The sequence below is a fragment of the Tupaia chinensis genome, unplaced genomic scaffold (assembly GCF_000334495.1).
Source record: "Tupaia chinensis unplaced genomic scaffold, TupChi_1.0 Scaffold000047_1, whole genome shotgun sequence".
Taxonomy (NCBI): domain Eukaryota; kingdom Metazoa; phylum Chordata; class Mammalia; order Scandentia; family Tupaiidae; genus Tupaia; species Tupaia belangeri.
In genome coordinates, this window is record NW_006159505.1 from 1,709,064 (window position 1) to 1,726,393 (window position 17,330).

General features: G+C 41.7%; 1 protein-coding gene across 2 annotated transcripts in view; it reads right to left on the reverse strand.

Annotated features, from left to right (window-relative positions):
• CLPB (ClpB family mitochondrial disaggregase) overlaps nt 1–17,330 on the reverse strand; it is a 164,099-nt gene that overhangs the window by 88,559 nt on the left and 58,210 nt on the right. For both annotated transcript variants that reach the window (XM_027774047.1, XM_006140956.3), the window contains one exon: nt 11,810–11,913. In XM_027774047.1, coding sequence (XP_027629848.1) covers nt 11,810–11,913 — 104 coding nt within the window. The remainder of the gene's footprint in view (nt 1–11,809; nt 11,914–17,330) is intronic.

Genomic DNA, 17,330 nt, shown 5'->3' on the forward strand with positions numbered 1-17,330 from the left:
GACCCTGTGTAAAATGAATAAATAAATAAATGGAGCTGGTGTGAGGACGTGGGTCTGTAGTCTTAGCTGGAAGGCTGAGGCAGTAGGATTGCAACATAGTAAGAATGTTTTGTTTTGTTCTTTTTAAGTAGTTATATTAAAAATTTGTATATAAGGAGCTGATTATATTAGCTGGTATGTACTGGGGATTAGTAAGTGGTGATCCCAACTTTGGTCAGGATCACTTCTAATACCATCACTGCAACATGTGTCCAGTTCATTACAGGGGCCTAGTTCACATGTGGTGGAGGGTCACAGGAAGAGTCTTGAAGACTAATAGCCTGAGACTCAGTTTCCCTCTGAAATTCAGATATCTAAATATATAACTTTTACAGTAGTATGAAAAAAATAGTTTCCATTTATTGAACACTTATACTAGGTGTACTGTGTCAGGAACTTTACAATTATTTTTCTCAGAAGAGCCACTCTCTTACATTATTACTCTTTTTTAAAAGAATTATTTAACTTTATTTAGTTACTTGATTTTTTAAAAAAAGAGTTTATTTAACTTTATTTATTTATTTGTTTGTTTGTTTTAATTTGACCAGAGAGGGACAGAGAGAGAGAGAGAAAGTGAGCCACCAGGTCAGGGACTTTAACTGCGGTTGGCAATGTGGGATTCCAGTACCCTTAACCTCTATGTTATCTGCTGATCCCTATTTACTTATTTTTTAATTTGACCTGAGAGAGACAGAACAAACGAGCAAGAGAGAGAGAAAGAGAGAGAGAGGGAGGGAAAGTGAGAAAGCAAGCCACCAGGTCCAGGATTCAAACCATGATTGGTCATATGGGAGTCCAGTGCCCTTAACCACCATGCTACCTGCTGGCCCCATATGTTATTACTCTTATTTAATAAAGAAACCAAAACTTAGTGGTGATGTAAGTTGTTTAAAGTCACATTGGTAGCCAATGACCGAGCTAGTCTGTTGAACTGCAAGGCTTGCACCTTTTCTCTTTCTGTGATCACACGGTTTCATTCTCTCTCCCGTTTCTTATCTTTTTTTTTTTTTTAATACCAAATTTCAGAACATTTTCATCACACCATGAAAGACCCATCCCCATTATTGATCATTCTTCATTTTCCCCAACTATCCCCAGCTCTTGGCAACTTTTTATTTCTTCCACGAGTGAGAGAGAAGGAGAGACTTTATACCTCAAGCAGCCTGATTTTCACGGACTTCTGTTTCCTTTATGCATTCTAGTACTGTTTAATTTATATCCAATTAGTTAACATTTCCTTTTACATAGTCTTCTGTAACATCAGACCGTTTTCATGTGTAGATTCTTGAACATGGCAGGTAAGTATTTTTTTTAGCAAATGGTTATTAAGCTTGTCTCCACAAGAAGAAATCGGTTCTCATAATAGAATATCAAAAAGGACAGATATTCTGTCTTCTAGAATGCTTTATCCTTCATCACAGAAAGCACTTAGGGCACCTAGGCTGGCCTATGGGTGAAAGACCAGCCCCTACTTGAAATGGTTCTGACAAACATCATGCTCTGCCTGTGGACGAGCAGCTTTCTCTTAAGAACAGGACAATGCTTGTCTTTCATCATCCCATCCTAGTATAGCATGGGAGCAGGCACACAGTAGGAGCTGGTCAGCACTTATTCTACTGGAGACACATCAAGGGCAGCCTTCCTATAAGGACCCCAAGTTCACCTTCTATCACCCCCATGAAAGGGAGGGGGAGACCAGGAAAGTTGGAACTTGATGGAGACAAGTTGTTCACTCTGCTCATGGGCCTAGGTAGTCAATGTGGCATCCTCTCTGGCCCAAGACCACTCCTTTGACCACAGACCAGGTGGGTCTTTTCAGAGCCTTGGTCTTACCTTTACACCACAGTGGAGCAAATTCTTAAGAATCTGGTACTCTGGTACATATAGACCCATCAACACTGAACCTCTTCTACCTCCTGTGTCTCCTAACTCTCAGAGTAGTCACAGGTATCTATATTCTCTTTGATTTGTCTAATAATTACTCTGAGCTCACTCTCTCCCTATCTCCCTCCCCATTCTACCCAGAACAGTTTTCTTTCAGCTCCAGAGAGCCCCTGGGGTATGGCTGGCAGCAAGAGGAAGGAGCCTGATCTCTGCCTCTCAGCCAGCTATGCCACTGGGCTGGTCAACCTTGGACCCTCTGTGCTCCCATCTCTATACCTGCTTGCCTCTCCTCTGCTTTTTCTTCAAGATGTTAAAAACTTGCAATAAAAAGCAAATACAAAATGCTGTAATTAATAGCCAATTCCAAGCCAACCTAGCATCTCTACTAATAAACCTCAACACTTGCAAAAAGAACAATAAATTCTGCCCCTCTCTGGTTCTGAGGTGGTCTCTTTTATATACTATGCGTGTGTGTATATGTGTGTGGGTAAGTGTGTCTACATATATATTTATTTTCCTTTATTTCCCATCCAGGGAGGGGCAGAATAATGAACTGCGTGCGTCAGGGAAGATGAATCTGAGATACTAGGGAGCAGTGCAGTAAAAAGATTAAAGTGTTATTATTGTTGGTTTTTTTTCCCCCATGGTCCATTGTGACAGCTCGACCGTCATCTGTAAAAAATGTCTCAGCGAGAGATAATCATCGGAAACTCAATAAAGCGTCAGGGGGAGCCTCAGCCCCCATCAATCACTGGGTGCCTGGAAAATTTCAGTCCTCTGTCTCCCTTCCTGCTATCCATATAAATGTCTCTAATATATTTTGTGTGGTGTGTGGGACCCATCCCTGATTTGGAACTTTTGATGAAAAAATATTTATACACAAAATATGCAAATTGGTTAAAAATCACAAGACTAGTTCTTTGCCACCCCATCCCACATTTTCTTATTTTTATAAATGTATTGAATTTATTCTTTTTAATAAAACATGTCAACTAGTCTACCCTCCTCTCCTAGGAGATATGTATATATAGGCTTGGAGGGCTAAAAGGAGGGAAACAATTAACCTAACTGGCTGATACACTTAATCTTAGAGTTAGCCAAAATTCCTGATGAGTGACAGTGCACTGTCCACCAGGTGGTTGGCACTACTGAGAAAGGGCATACACAACCACTGGCCCTGGAGGTGCAACAAGGCTCTGAGCAGGCCTGGACAAGGATGAGGAAGAGGTAAGGCCATTATTAAAAACAATAACTTGCCCAAGGAGCTTTTGGTCCAATAGATTCCCAAGCCTTTGGCCAAGCCAGAGTTTCTGAACTAAGTGTGGGGCACACACAGGATGACAGTGGCCGTTGGTTTCTATTTAAGAGCAGGAGACAGTTCTACTGGCACTTGGCATCATTGCTCTGCCTCAGTTTCCTTCAGTTCCTTCATCACTGGGTTGCTGTGGGCACACAGTAAGTACCAGTGTTACCTACTCCTGCTTCATCATCATTGTTTTCTCATTATCAAATACCACCCCCCATCCTGCTTCTCCACTCCAGAAGAATCCCTTCCTGCAGTGCCCTCTCCTCTAGGACCCACGAGGCTCCTCTCTGTCTACAGGACAAAGGCTGAGCACCTTGAACTGGACCCATTTTACTAATGCTGTACCTTTACTGCTCTCAGCTCCCTACTGGGTGGACGTTTCACCCTAACACATTCGCTTACATGATCGTTGTCTTTCCCTCCTCAGAGTGCTTTGGTCATAGCATACCTTTTCTCTGCAAATACTCAACTACACCCCCCCCACCAGGCCTCCATTTAGCCATCTAAAACCTTCCAATACTTTGAAGTTCAAATACCATTTTATTTCCTTGATTGTTTCAGCCAGAAACTCTATTCTCTGAGCTCTGATAATCCTTGTTATCTGTACATCTGACTGGACCCTGGTCATATATTGGCTTGGTCAGGTCTTCAATCTTTATTATTACTGATTAATAGTCTTGGTGGCACCTTACATCTGCTCGATGTCTTGTATTTTCTCAAGTGCTTTCATAAGTACTTCAGTTTGATCCTTATAATAAACCATGGTGCAGGAAATAGTATTCTTTATAGATGAGAAAGTTAAGACTCAGATAAAAAGAACTGCCCAAGCTCACAGAGGTAATGGACAAGCCATTCCTCAGACTCTACATAATATTTGACTCTTTGTGGATAACAGTTTGTTATCACAGAACAGCACTTAGAAGGCTATGTCAAAGACTCAGAAGTTCCTTAAGAGGATGATGAGGATAACAACAATGATGTAACAAGTTAATTAAGGGCCAGGTGGTGGCATGCTGGTTAAGGCAGCTAGATCATGGCCAACTGTACAGTTCAAGACCCAGAGCTGGTGGCTTGAAGAATAAGCCAGGCACATGTGTGTATGTGCCTAAAACCTCAAGAGGAGAATGGAAAAGGGATTGTGTGTGGCCATGCCTCTAGGGGGTACTTTCTCATTCCTTCACCCCAACCCTTCACCCCATCTCTCTCTGGTGAGTACACATACCCATTAGCAAATTAATAACAAACAAAAAAGTTCATTAATTATTTAGTGGAATCCCCTCTATGCCCTAGGTTTTAGGTTAGGGATATATACACTATCTCTGACTCTCCCAATAACTGTTATTTCATGAATAAGGAGCTAGACCCTCTCTGGGAGGTATAGAAAATTGCTCCAGGTGTCACAACTATTAAGTGTTCTGCATACTCATAATACCATGACTTACACACACAGTCTCACTAAGAGTGAAGCTTTAAGTGGCAAAATAAAGTCTTTTCTAGGGAAGTGAAGGCCCAGATGAGTTTTTGAGCAGCTCAAGCACTAGGCTACAACTAACACCTATTGTCTAGATAATGCTACACATACTAGAAACCTGTTGAAACACAAAACCTCAGGTCCCACCCCAGATCAGATCTACCAAATCAGAAGCTCTGGAGATGGGCCCAGGAATCTGTTTCAACATGCTCTCTAGGAGATTCGCATTTCCTTGGGAATCTTACTACTCTCATCTGAGTTTATGCTTTCCAGGTGCATACATTCTCTTTGCTAGACACAGGGTGGGTACTGAATGATTAACTTATTGAGTAGATAAGCTGGACAGATGAGATCACTCCTTGGCATATTCTGGGGAGGGATAGATATATTATAGAGAGCAGTTCCATTACCACCAGAGGGGACTCCTAGCCACTTCCTGAACTCCAGGGCACTTGTCCACTGATTTGTGATGCGCCAGCTTGCACTGTCTTGCCCCCCATCTGAAGACACAGAGATGGGGAGGTCAGCTGGAACAGGCTAGTACCTGTAACTCCTGGAGCTTTGGGAAAGGGGTACTTTGAGCCAGTAGGGTTGGCCTGGTAGCTCTGCCCAGACAAGTAAGGCCCTCTATCCCCAGAAGGGCTCAGTGCCAACCTCACTTCTGTACGACTCATCTTTATTCAGCTGCCACTTGGAGCCGAGAAGAGAAGCTGATTTACAGCCTGCTCTGGCCACGTTCTGCTGTGTTTTATTGTTTTAATTGTACATATGAGAGGCACTCAGAGTGCTCGCTTGCATTTCTGACAGCCCCAGACACCAAATGTTTATAACAGTTACTTACAAGCAGCCAGTGGCATCTCTGCTGGGCGACTTGTTTACTGTTACCACTAATTTATTGATTCCTCCACCTGAGGAAGGGAGCCCACCACCCATCAGCCAGCCACAAGTGAAACTCTCCTGGAGTGGTCATGGATGGGCTCAGGCACTGAATGGAATGTGGTTGAGATGAGGGAATGACCTAGCAGAGGAGAAGCTGTGATGCCCACACTCTCCACATTGGACTCTTGGTGTGCCTCTGCCCAAGCTGTGCCTCTGTAGAATACCTCTTTTTCCCTCCCTCCTCTTTACCCTTCAAAGTCCAGCTCAGATCCTTATTTGCACTGATGATGACCCTAGGGCTTCTAGAACCTTAGAAATCACAAGGTTAACAGGGACCCTCGAGGTCATATAATCCAATGACCCAGGACAAGAATCACCTTTACAGAACCCCCGATGGTACCAGCCCATTAGTATCTTGTGAGTTGCTCAACATGTCATAGGTAGGCTTCCTGCCTTATACCAAGCCCAAATCCCCATCTAAAGAAAGTTCACCGAATATCACTGTGCCTTACAAATGTGATTACCTCCAACCATCCCAACCACCCTGTAAGAAAGGTATTGTTATCCCTTTGTTACAGATGACAATATGGAAATTCAAGGATGTTTTAAGTCACTTGCTTAAGATCATATAGCTAGTAAGTTACAGAACTTAGATTATTGCCAGACACTGAAGTCTGACTTTTGCCCAGGACACCATCATATCTCTGAAGATGCCACTCTCAGGGCTGGAGAGAACAGACAGTTGTGCCAAGAAGGCTTCCATACCAAGCATTCCTGGGTGGCCTGCACTAGCAAGCCTGCCCTCTACCTAGGAACACCAACCTTTGCCAGACAGCAAGACACTATGAGTTTCAGAAAGGAGAGCAAGGATGCTTCTTTCCTCCCAAGGTTTTGTCTATTCTGAGCAGATGGAACAGATACAAAGTGTCTCTGAAACCTTTCAGTTTCCTTGCCTGGATCCTCCTCCTTATACCTTACAGGCTGTTACACCCTGAATGATGGACTTGGCCTCCTACCTGCTCATTTGAAATCCTTTCCTTGGATAAGTTCAGCCACATCCATCGTTTTAACTCCCAAGCAGATGCTGGTGATTCCTAAATCCCTATCTCCTGCAAGAAAACTCTTCTTGGGGGCCGGTAGGTGGTGTAGTGGTTAAGGGCATGGGACTCCCACATGGCTAACCATGGTTCGAGTCCCAGACCTGGTGGCTTGCTTTCTCACTTTCCCTTTCTCTGTCTCCCTCTGGTGAAATTAAAAAATAATAAAAAATAAAATGGATAATTATTTTTTAAAAAATACTCTTTTTGAACTCTTGTTACACCTATCTGACTGTTAATCCAAATCAGAAGCTGAGGTGTCACCAGGGTGCTTCTTTTTCCATCAATTATCATATTCCATTGGGTAGCCAATCTATTTTCCCAACATGTATTTTCTCCATTCCCAAAGATCATCTTTAGGAATCCCTGGAAATTTTAAGTACATTTTGGGAAAGAGAATAACAGCTTTGCAACAGATTCTAGGGGTGATAGGGGAATATTATATCCAAAAGGTCAACCATTGCTAATCTCTTCCCCCCAATTCCTCTATTCTGTCAGCTTAAAATTCTTTAATGACCTTCAGCATGCAGTGTGAGCTTCCAAGAACTGTTTTGTAAGGCCCTTCCCATCTTCCCTCTCCAGTCTTCCTGCTGTAATCAACACCCTGGCAGATTATGCCAACTGGTGTCACCCACCACCCCTCGTCCCCCAATTTCTCTGCATGTGTTGTTCCCTGAAAGGGCCATTGCTTTTAGCTTGCCTGCAATCTCTGATTCATTCTTAAGACCCAATTCAAAGTCATTTACTCCAGACACATCCCAGACACCAGCCTGCCCTCAGGGAGATTGTATCACTACCTGGATTCATGCTGCATGCACTCTTTGTACAGTGACCTGTGCATTTATCACTCTGTACCTTGATTCTTTATTTATAAGTCTGTTTTCTTACTAGACTGGGAGAACCACTGATGGGCTAGACCACTCATTTACATATACCCAGCATGTGGCACAGTGCCTGACTTTCAGTAAATGAACAATGAATTATACATAAATGAAACTAATAAACAATTACAACTGTAGAGCACTTTACAACTCACACATAGTTTATCTCTTGATTTTCACAACAAGACTGACAAAGTAGACAAAGGTTTATTACCAGAGGTTAAGGAGGCCTTGCCAAGGTCACAAACCATAACTTAGCATCTTCCTCCAGTAGTAGTAAATCAAGGATCATGGAAATATCTATTTGAAATTGAGTAAACTTGGTAAACTTTTGCATTGACTGTCACAAAAGTGAAGGTCTGTCCAACTTTCCTGAACTTGTGACTTTTTGTGAATTTGCCTAGGCACACTCTGGGTAAGGGTGTTGTGCCTCTTATTCTCTCTACCCACACATCCCCACAAGTGAGATAACTTACACATCCCTTACACATACCCTTATGCATCCCTACAAGAGAGATAACTTCCCACAAAAAAGTTAATTCAGTCAAAAGAAAGCCACAGGATTCTTTTGTTTCTGTCTACTTCATCAATGAGAATGACCCAGTGATGGATACAACGTTTTGCATACAGTAGACAGTCAATAAATACTGGTTGAGTAAATGAAAGAATAAGCTATCTTTAAATAGAAAAAAAAGAAAAATACAGTTAAGAAGCAGCTAAAGGTGTAGGCAGGGGAGGAAGAGATGAAGCTGAAGGAGTGTCACTATCCAAATCCTACAGTCAGAAAGCAGAGCATACAATGTAGAGAGCAGAGCACATCCAAACTGACACACGAAAAACAAGATGAACTGCTAAAAATTATAGTGGAAAGAGGTAGTCTGAAATGAAAAATAAATAAATAAATAAAAATGATCGAAAGGTAGATCCTGCAAGCTACAGGCAGAGTTTATCAATGATTCCCAACAAAATTCTAGAATGTATTTTTTAAATGGTTCTTATAAACTATGTAATTACTGGGCACCCAGAATTACTAGGTTCCTTAACAGTAAGATATTAACATGTAAGAATAGCCAAATATTCTTTTTTGATTTTTGAGAGGTTTTTTTTTTTTTTTGCTATAGGGCACGTGTGCTTGCCAGAAAGACAGAGACAGAGAGACAGAAAGAGAGAAATCACCCCCCAGGGGGGATGGCCATGCCGCAATCCCTTCTCCTCCATTCTCCTCTTGGTATCTTGGGCACGCATGCACACGTGTCCGGCGTGAGTTTAAGCCACTGGGTCTGGAACTCGAACTGCAGTCGACTACATGGGAGTCCAGCGACATAGCCATTACGCTAACTGCTGGTCCCCCAAATATTCTTTTTGAATGGGGTACTGGGCAGGAAAATAAGACAAATGCTAGACAGTTTCATTTCAAAAAGAAATCTTAGAAAATGTCTTATGATTTTTTGAAAATGGAGAAATGGAGGATAGAAAAGAACGAAGCCTAGTGGCTCTACAGCAGAATGTTGAATGCATTATAGCAAATATCGTACAATGCATCACAAATCTCCTTATCATGTGTTCTAGTATTCTATATTTAGTGGAGTCCTTATAAACATTTTCATCAAAAAAAGTACATGATATTGTCTAACTCACTAGTGCTTAAAACAGTGCCTGGTAAATAGAAATGTGATCAATAAATACTTTTAGATAAGTGAACTCACAGAAAGTCTACTCAACTAAGTTTATAGATCATATAAAATAGGAAGATAGTTAATAATAAGATAGTTGATAGTTAATATTACCTTTATTTCATGAAGGACATGATAGTTTTATTTTGTTTTGTTTTTAACCAATATTTTTGCCATCTATTTACCCACCTAAAATGACAGCTGGCTGGCAAAAGGGTTAAAAAATTTTCATAGAGGTTAAGAAATGGTTCTTAACCATAGAAATGGTTAAAAGAGCCAGATCCCACCGTGGTTCGAATTCTGGCCCCAATGCTTGAAGAACATACTGGGCATTTGTGTGTGCATGCTCAAAATCCCAACAGGATGAAGAAATGGAGTAGATGGGATTGCAGTGTGACTCCTCTTTCCCCCTAAACAGTAAAAAAAAGTTCACAGGGGGCTGACCAAAAACAAAAACACTCAAACCCCCCCTACAAAAAAAAAAAAAAAAGAAAGGAAGAAAGAAAGAGAGAAAGAAAGAAAGGAGGAGAAAGAAAAAAGAAAACAGCTCTAGAAGAGTTGACAAACTATAGTATTTAGGCCAAATCTAAGCTGCTGCTTATTTTTGTAAACAAAGTTTTACAGAAACACATCCATGCCCATTCATTTGTGCACAGTCCATGTTTGCTTCTGCACTACAACACTTGGCAGAGTGGTCATAACTGAGATCAACTGGCTCACAAAGCTTAAAGTGTTTACTGTCTGGCTCTTTCCAGAAAACTTTGTTGCTCATTGATGTCAAACACTGACTATGTGTATGAACCTGGAGAGAACTATTAGAATACAAAGCTGCAAAATCTGAATGCTGGTGGTGAAGACTGGTATGACAGCAGAAATATGATTGGATGGGTGCATGGCTCTGAAATTCTGTGAAACCAAGAACATTTACAGAGAAGGATCCTAAGAGCAGATGAGAAGAACTCAAATAACCCCCTTCCCCCTTCCACCCTGCCTGCTTCAGCATATGTTCCACCTTGCTTTTTGCTGAAAGAACCAAACAGAAGACAGAGTCAAGAAGGCAATGCTGTGTTTGAATGAGGAGAGGACAGACCATAAGCTGAGTCACTACTATCAGACTACAAATACCAGGCAAGTTTGCTACTCAATGAAATCCTGTTTGAAACAAAGTGAACACAATGCCACCAGCTCAGTGGAGAATCCAGGGTAGGTAGGTAGAGGTCATGGCCTGCACATGGAACTGGCAGCTGAGGAGGAAAGAGATATGGGCAGATGAGAAGAGGCTGAGACTCTGAGAACATTCAGACGAGAAGCTGAGGGTAGGTTGCAATTATTGACAAGGACAAGGAAGCCTCTGTGGAGGATCTAGCCTCACCAATGGAGCCTCAACAGAAAGACCAGGTTTAGAGGTAGAGAGGCATAGGGAGGGTGACTTCCTACTTCACCTGTGCAACAACTTTGACTCTCTTGGATACTCCCTTCATGCCACTGATTTGAGAAACCTCCTGGGGGCAGCAATGCCACCTCCACTCGGGGTTACCACACACCCACATCAGTATGGCAGCCTCAGTGGCAGCTCTGAGCTGTTAGTACATTGCTCCCCTGAGCTGAATCTCCCTGAGTTGGCAAGACTGTCTTTCTTCATGGCATCACTGCTGACCCTTAAAAGCAGCCACTGCTCAAATGCCCTCTTGTTGGAAATCTCAGGGAATCTAGCCTCTGTGAGTGATCTCGGAAAAAGGGCAGGTGGTAGGGACAGGTTGGACAAGCAAAAGCTCAAATGTAAAATATAAAAGCCAAAGCATCCTGCCTTCTTTTCAAGCCCACTTTGGATGAACCATCCATCAGAGGCAACACAGATAGACTTGTCCAGGTATCCTCCAACAGACACATGGCCAAATCCTGGTAACATATGCATATCACCTCTGCCTTCTGAAATTTAGAAAACCACCTCTGCTCACAAGTCCCAGAAGGGGCAAGGATGACTACCACATTACAAAGGTAGGCATTGAAGCACAGAAAAGGTCTGTGGTTGTCTTGGATCACAGAGAAGACCAGCTCCAAAGAGATTGTGTTTTACACACTAGAAGGGAGAAGAGAAGTATTCACAGTATTATGTGGGGACTTTTGAGGCTAAGGGAAATAATGAGGCTGTGTGCTAGTTCTGAAGTAGGAAGTGGGGCAGGGTAAATCTGCAGGAAGGAGAAGAGGGATAAATCCACATTCCATGAAGTTGCCTTAATAATTTTATTGAAACCTTCTTCACTATCCATTCATCTGAGACTCTATAGGCTGATGCTTTTGGGAAGATACCAGTTGAGAGATATTCTGCTGGCCCCTCACCATCATTAATTAGATCATGAAATCAGGCCTCTATTTCTTTCCCCAAGGTTTTGAAGTGACATAAATTACAGAGGCAGAGAGATCAGGAAGGGTATCTGTCTCAAGCTCTTTGGGAGATCCACAAGTCCCCAGAGGAGAGGGTCTTGCAGGGTCTCTGAGTTGCTGGCAGAACTGCCACAGAGCATGACAGTAGAAAACTGCAGGGCAACTCCCAGAGCAACAAGGCAGCCCACACTTACCTTCCAAAGAGTGGATTCCCTGCTCCTTGGCAGTCTTGTAAACACTGCTGAAATCATCTCCAAGGTTTGGGTCAGCCCCAGCAGCAAGCAGGACCTGCACCACACTGGAAGATACCAGAAAGGCATAAGTGTCAAAAGCAGAAGACGCTTTTGAGGAGGTAGAGAACCAGATCTGGAAGCATCTTCAGGGACTGGATCTGCCTCTGCTCACATGGTGAGAACATGGAAAGAACATAAACACTGGAAGTGTAAAAGAGTGGGGAAAACAAGTCTAAAATGTATCAGTTGAGGGACTTGGGACGAGTTACTTAACACCTCTCTAAGGCTGGTTTCCATAAGTATAAAATTCAAATATTATTCAATACTTACTTATCAAATGTCTGCCATATTCTAGTCACCATTCCATACCCTCATGGAAATGACAGTCTGCTGGGAAGGGCAACAATTAGGCATAAACATAGCAAAGTGTGATAAAGGTTCTATCAGGAGAAGTACTGTGTATAGTACAAAAAGGGAGGGGACTGAAAAGGTCTCCCAACGGACATCAGCAAGATGGTAGAACAGGACTTTCCACTGCTTCTCTCCACAATAGAAACACCAATCTGAACAACTACAACATATAAAAATACCTCCGCAATGGGACCAGCAGTTGGAATGTCCTGGACCTCCATGCAGTCGACCGTGGCTCGAGTCCCATAACTGGCGGCTTAAACTCATGCCAGGCGCATGTGCGTGCATGTGTGCCCAGAATCCCAAGAGGAGAATGGAGAAGGGATTATGGTATGGCCATCGCCCCCCGAGGGGGTGATTTCTCACTTTCTGTCTCTCTTTCTGGTGAGCGCATGTACCCTATAGCAAAAAGACCTCTCCCCACCCCACCTCACCTCCCAAAAAAACCTTGACAAGAGCTAGGAAACCAGGTGAGAGGTTATAGGATCTTACTCTAACACAGAAACTCCCAACTTCAGGCAGCAATGTGGAGAGGCTATCCTTTGTGTGGAGGAAAGAAAGTGAGCACTGGCCTTTTTCTTGGACTCCAACACCAGGCTCACCCCAGTAAAAGCCAGCACTAGGCAGGATGCCATGGCTTCAAATTCTTGGCTGGTTCCCACTGACTGCAACTCCAGGTCTGTTCTGGCACCAGGCCAGATCCCACAGCCCTAGGTTATAGGCCTGCCCAGTTGACCCAATCTCTGGTCTGACCTCAGCCTCTAGACTGCCTACAGCACTAGGGTAAGCCCAGCAGCTCTAGTCATCAGGCCAGCCCTACAGATACAGGTTCCAGACCTGTTCAAACAAGATTCTACTGGGTTGTCAGAAAAATCATGGTGTATTTTAAAAATGTATTACTATTATTATTTATACATGTAATTGCTATACATCATTTAGCTTATAAAGGGAATTTACCCAAGATGAAATACACCACACACCAGTTGAGGATACCATACATGTTATAAATGTAATAAACCATTTCTGTGTCCCACAAATGTCTTACTTCTCCATTTTTTCTCGCTAATTTCCTTCCCTACATTCTTCTCCATTCCCACTCTCCTTCCACACTGCCTCCAGTGTCTAAAATTATTTTCAATTATTTAATGCCCTCTGATCTTTCAGTCTCTACCATAGAATGTGAATAGTCAGTATATGTTAAGTGGAGACATACAATGTCTCTCTTTCATAGCCTGACTTGCTTCACTCAGCAATAAATCTTCCTTATTTGCTCACTTTCTATTAAATGCCAGGGTCTTATTTTTTATGGCTGAATAGTATTCCATGGAATATATGTGCCACACTTTTTCAATCCATTCATCTATCTGTGGACATTTGGATTGGTTCCATGTCTTAGCAATTGTGAATAATGCTGAAATAAACATAGATGTGCAAGCACTTTTCTGACTGAGCATTCTCCTGTCCTTTGGGTAGATACCCAGGATGAAACCGCTGGTTCAAATGGTAGTTCTATTTGTAGATCTTCGAGGAACCCCCATATTGTTTTCCAAAGTGGCTGGACCAATTTACATTCCCACCAACAGTGTAGGAGAGCTCCCTTTTCACCACAACCTTGCCAACACTTAACATTTTTTGTATTTGTAATCTTCACCATTCTGACAGTGGTTAGGTGGTATCTCATTGTGGTTTAATCTGTATCTTCCTTATGATGAGGGATGTTGAGCATTTTTTCACATGCTTTTTGGCTGTTCATATGTCTACAAAGACTGGAAAAAGTTACTTCTTCAAATGCACAGACACCGACACACAGCCCCAAGAATCAAAACAATTAAAGGAAAAAGGTCCCCAGAAAAGCACCGACAACTAACCCTAAGGAAATGGAGATTTATAACCTCCCTGACAAAGAATTCAAAATAATTGTTTTAAGGAAGCTTGGCAAACTTCAAAAACATAGAGAATGAAATAAGAAATTTAACAGAGAGATTAAACTATAATATATATATAAAATCCTGGTGCTGAGAAAAGTTAAATGAATGAAATGAAAAGTGCAACAGAGGGCATCAACAGCAGAACTGATTAAGCAAGGAAAGAATCTGTGTACTCAAAGACAGGTTATTTAAAAGTACACAATCAGAGAAGAGAGAAGAAAACAAATGAAAATGAATGAAGAAAGATTACAGGATTTAAGGAACAGCATTAAAGGGGCAGATGTTGAAGTTAGAGAGTTCAAAAAGAAGAAGCGAAGGAGTAAAAAGCCATCAGATGGGGCCAGCAGTTAGCGTAATGGCTATGTTGCTGGACTCCCACGTAGTCGACAGCAGTTCGAGTCCCGGACCCTGTGGCTTAAAACACGCCGGGCACGTGTGCATGTGTGCCCAAGATCCCAAGAGGAGAATGGAGGAGAAGGGATTGCGGCGTGGCCATCCCCCTTGTGGGGTGATTTCTCGCTTTCTGTCTCTCTGTCTCTCTCTGTCTGGTGAGCGCACGCGCCCTATAGCAAAAACCTCTCCAAAAAAAGAAAGCCATCAGATCTGATTTACAAGAAATGCTAAAGGGAGTCTTCAGGATTAAAAAAAAGAACACTAATTAGTAAAAAAAAAAAAAATACAAAAGTATAAAATTCAGTAGTGAAAGTACACAGTAAAATTCAGAGTAGTCTAAGACTGTAATGGTGGTAGATAAATCATTGCTTCCTTCCTTCCTTCCTTTCTTTTTTAAGTTTGCTATAGGGCATGTGTGCTCATGAGATAGAGAGACAGAGAGAGAAGAGAAGAGAGAGAGAGGAGAGGAGGGGAAAGAGAGCGAGAGAGGGAGGGAGGGAGAGAGAGAGAGGGGGGGAGAGAGAGAGAGAGAGAGAGAGAGAGAGAGAGAGAGAGAGATCATCCCCGAGGGGGCCACGCTATAATCCCTTCTCCTCCATTCTCCTCCTGGGATTTTGGGCATGCATACATGCATGCCAGGTACATGTTTCGAGCAACTCAGTTCAGGACTCAAACCCCAGTAGGTCATGTGGGAGTCCAAGCGCTTTAACTACCATCCCACCTGTTGCCCCTAAGTATAAGCATTTTTAAAAATAATTATTTAATTTTATCATTATTATTATTTTAATTTAATCAGAGAGAGAAAGTGAGAGAGACAGGGAAAGTAAAGAAGCAAGTCATTGGGTCTGGGACTTGAACTACAGTCAGCCACATGGGAGTCCAGGGTCTTTAACCAACACACCATCTGCCAGTCCCTGTACAAGCATTTTTAAGGGTTTTAATAAACATTACTAAATTGCCTTTCAAAAAGATTGCACAAATTTTCATTTTACTACTAAGCAGTGAACAAAGTATGAGAGTAACTGTTATTTCTTCCCTTCACCATAACAGAATGATTTTTGTTTTTCTTTTTCACAGTGTATTAATTTAGAAAAAAAAAAAGCAAAAAACCTGAAATCACACTGTTGTTTCAACTAACATTTCTTTGGTTATGAGTAAGGCTGAATATTTTTAAAAAACACTAATAGTTTTGTTTATTTTTTTCATGAATCTAACTTTGCCCATTTTCTCTTGGTATGTTTATTGTCTGCTCAATATTCAAAATTATTAATGCTTTCAAAACTTCAAAACTGTTAATGTTTTTGAAGGCATAAATGGTAAAAATTTAAAAACAAATTATTCTAGTTATCCTTTTTTGGTTTTGTTTTGTTTTTTAGGTTTTTGTCATAGGTTTTTTAGTGCATTTGCCAGAAAGAAACAGAGGCAGAGAGAGGGAAAGTGAGAAATCACCTCCTAGAAAGATGATTATGCTGCAATCCTTTAGCTTCTCAGGATTTTGGGCCCACATATACACATGCCCACTGTGATTTTCAAGCCACCAGGTCTGGGGCTTGAACCAGGGTCAGTCATGTGGTAGTCCAGGGCCTCAACCATCATGATACATGCTGGCGCCCAGAAACTATTTACTCTTAGTTTCCACACAATTTGAATTATAACTGGCATTAGATTTCCTATTTCCCAGAAGTTTAAAAGCTCTAAGAGACTACAAGAAAGACTTACCTAACTGCAAACAGTGTTAAACAGTACCTTATAGAGAGGTAGTATGGTATGGAGGTTAGGAATATTGGCTGTAAAATTCACCTTACTTGGAACCAAAGAAATGAAAGTTGAAATAACATTTGACTAATGATAGTAATGAATTATAAACCATTTAGCACAATAAGATTCCGAGAGTCTACAATGAAAGTAAATTAATTAGGGCCAGCCCCATAGCACAGGGTTAAGTACTCAGTACCAGATCCCATGTGGCCAACCATGGTTCAAAGCTTGGCCCTGGCAGCTTGAATACACATTGGGTATGCATATGTGTGTGCTCTCCATTCCACTAGGATGGAAAAGAATTGTGGTTGGACTATGCCTCATTGGAGGGTTCTCTCTCCCTCTCTTTCTGGTGAGTGCTCACATCCTCTGACAACCAGTCAAAAAAAAGGAAGGGGCCAGCAGGTGGCATGGTGGTTGAGGCACTAGAATTCCCAAATGGCCGACCATGGTTCAAGTCCTGGACCTGGTGGCTTGCTTTCTCATTCTCCCTCTCCTGTTCTGTCTTTTTCTGACAAAACTCATGTGAAATAAATAAATAAAGAAATAATTACTTTCTTTTTTTAAAAAGGAAGTAAATTAATAAGTAAACAGGAGAAAAAGGTTTTTTTGTTTTAAATCACTGAATGACATCAAATAATTGTAGAAGGAATGATGAAATTAGGAAATCATTTTGCAACCTCACAGTAATTGTTAGGGATAATAAAAGTAGCTAGCTCATATAGCCATGTTAATACCTGAAAAGTCAGGGCCAGCAGGTGGTCTAGTGGTCAGGGGCACTGGACTCTCACATGGTCGACTGTGGTTTGAGATCTGGACCTGGTGGCTTGCTTTCTTGCTTTCTCTCTCTCTCTCACTCTGTCCCTCTCTGGTTAAATTAAAATAAATAAATAGATAAATAAAGTTAAATTAAAAAATTAAAAAAAAAATACATGTAAAGTGCTTAAAACAGGACCTGACATATAATAACTGCTCAACAAATGTTAGTTTTC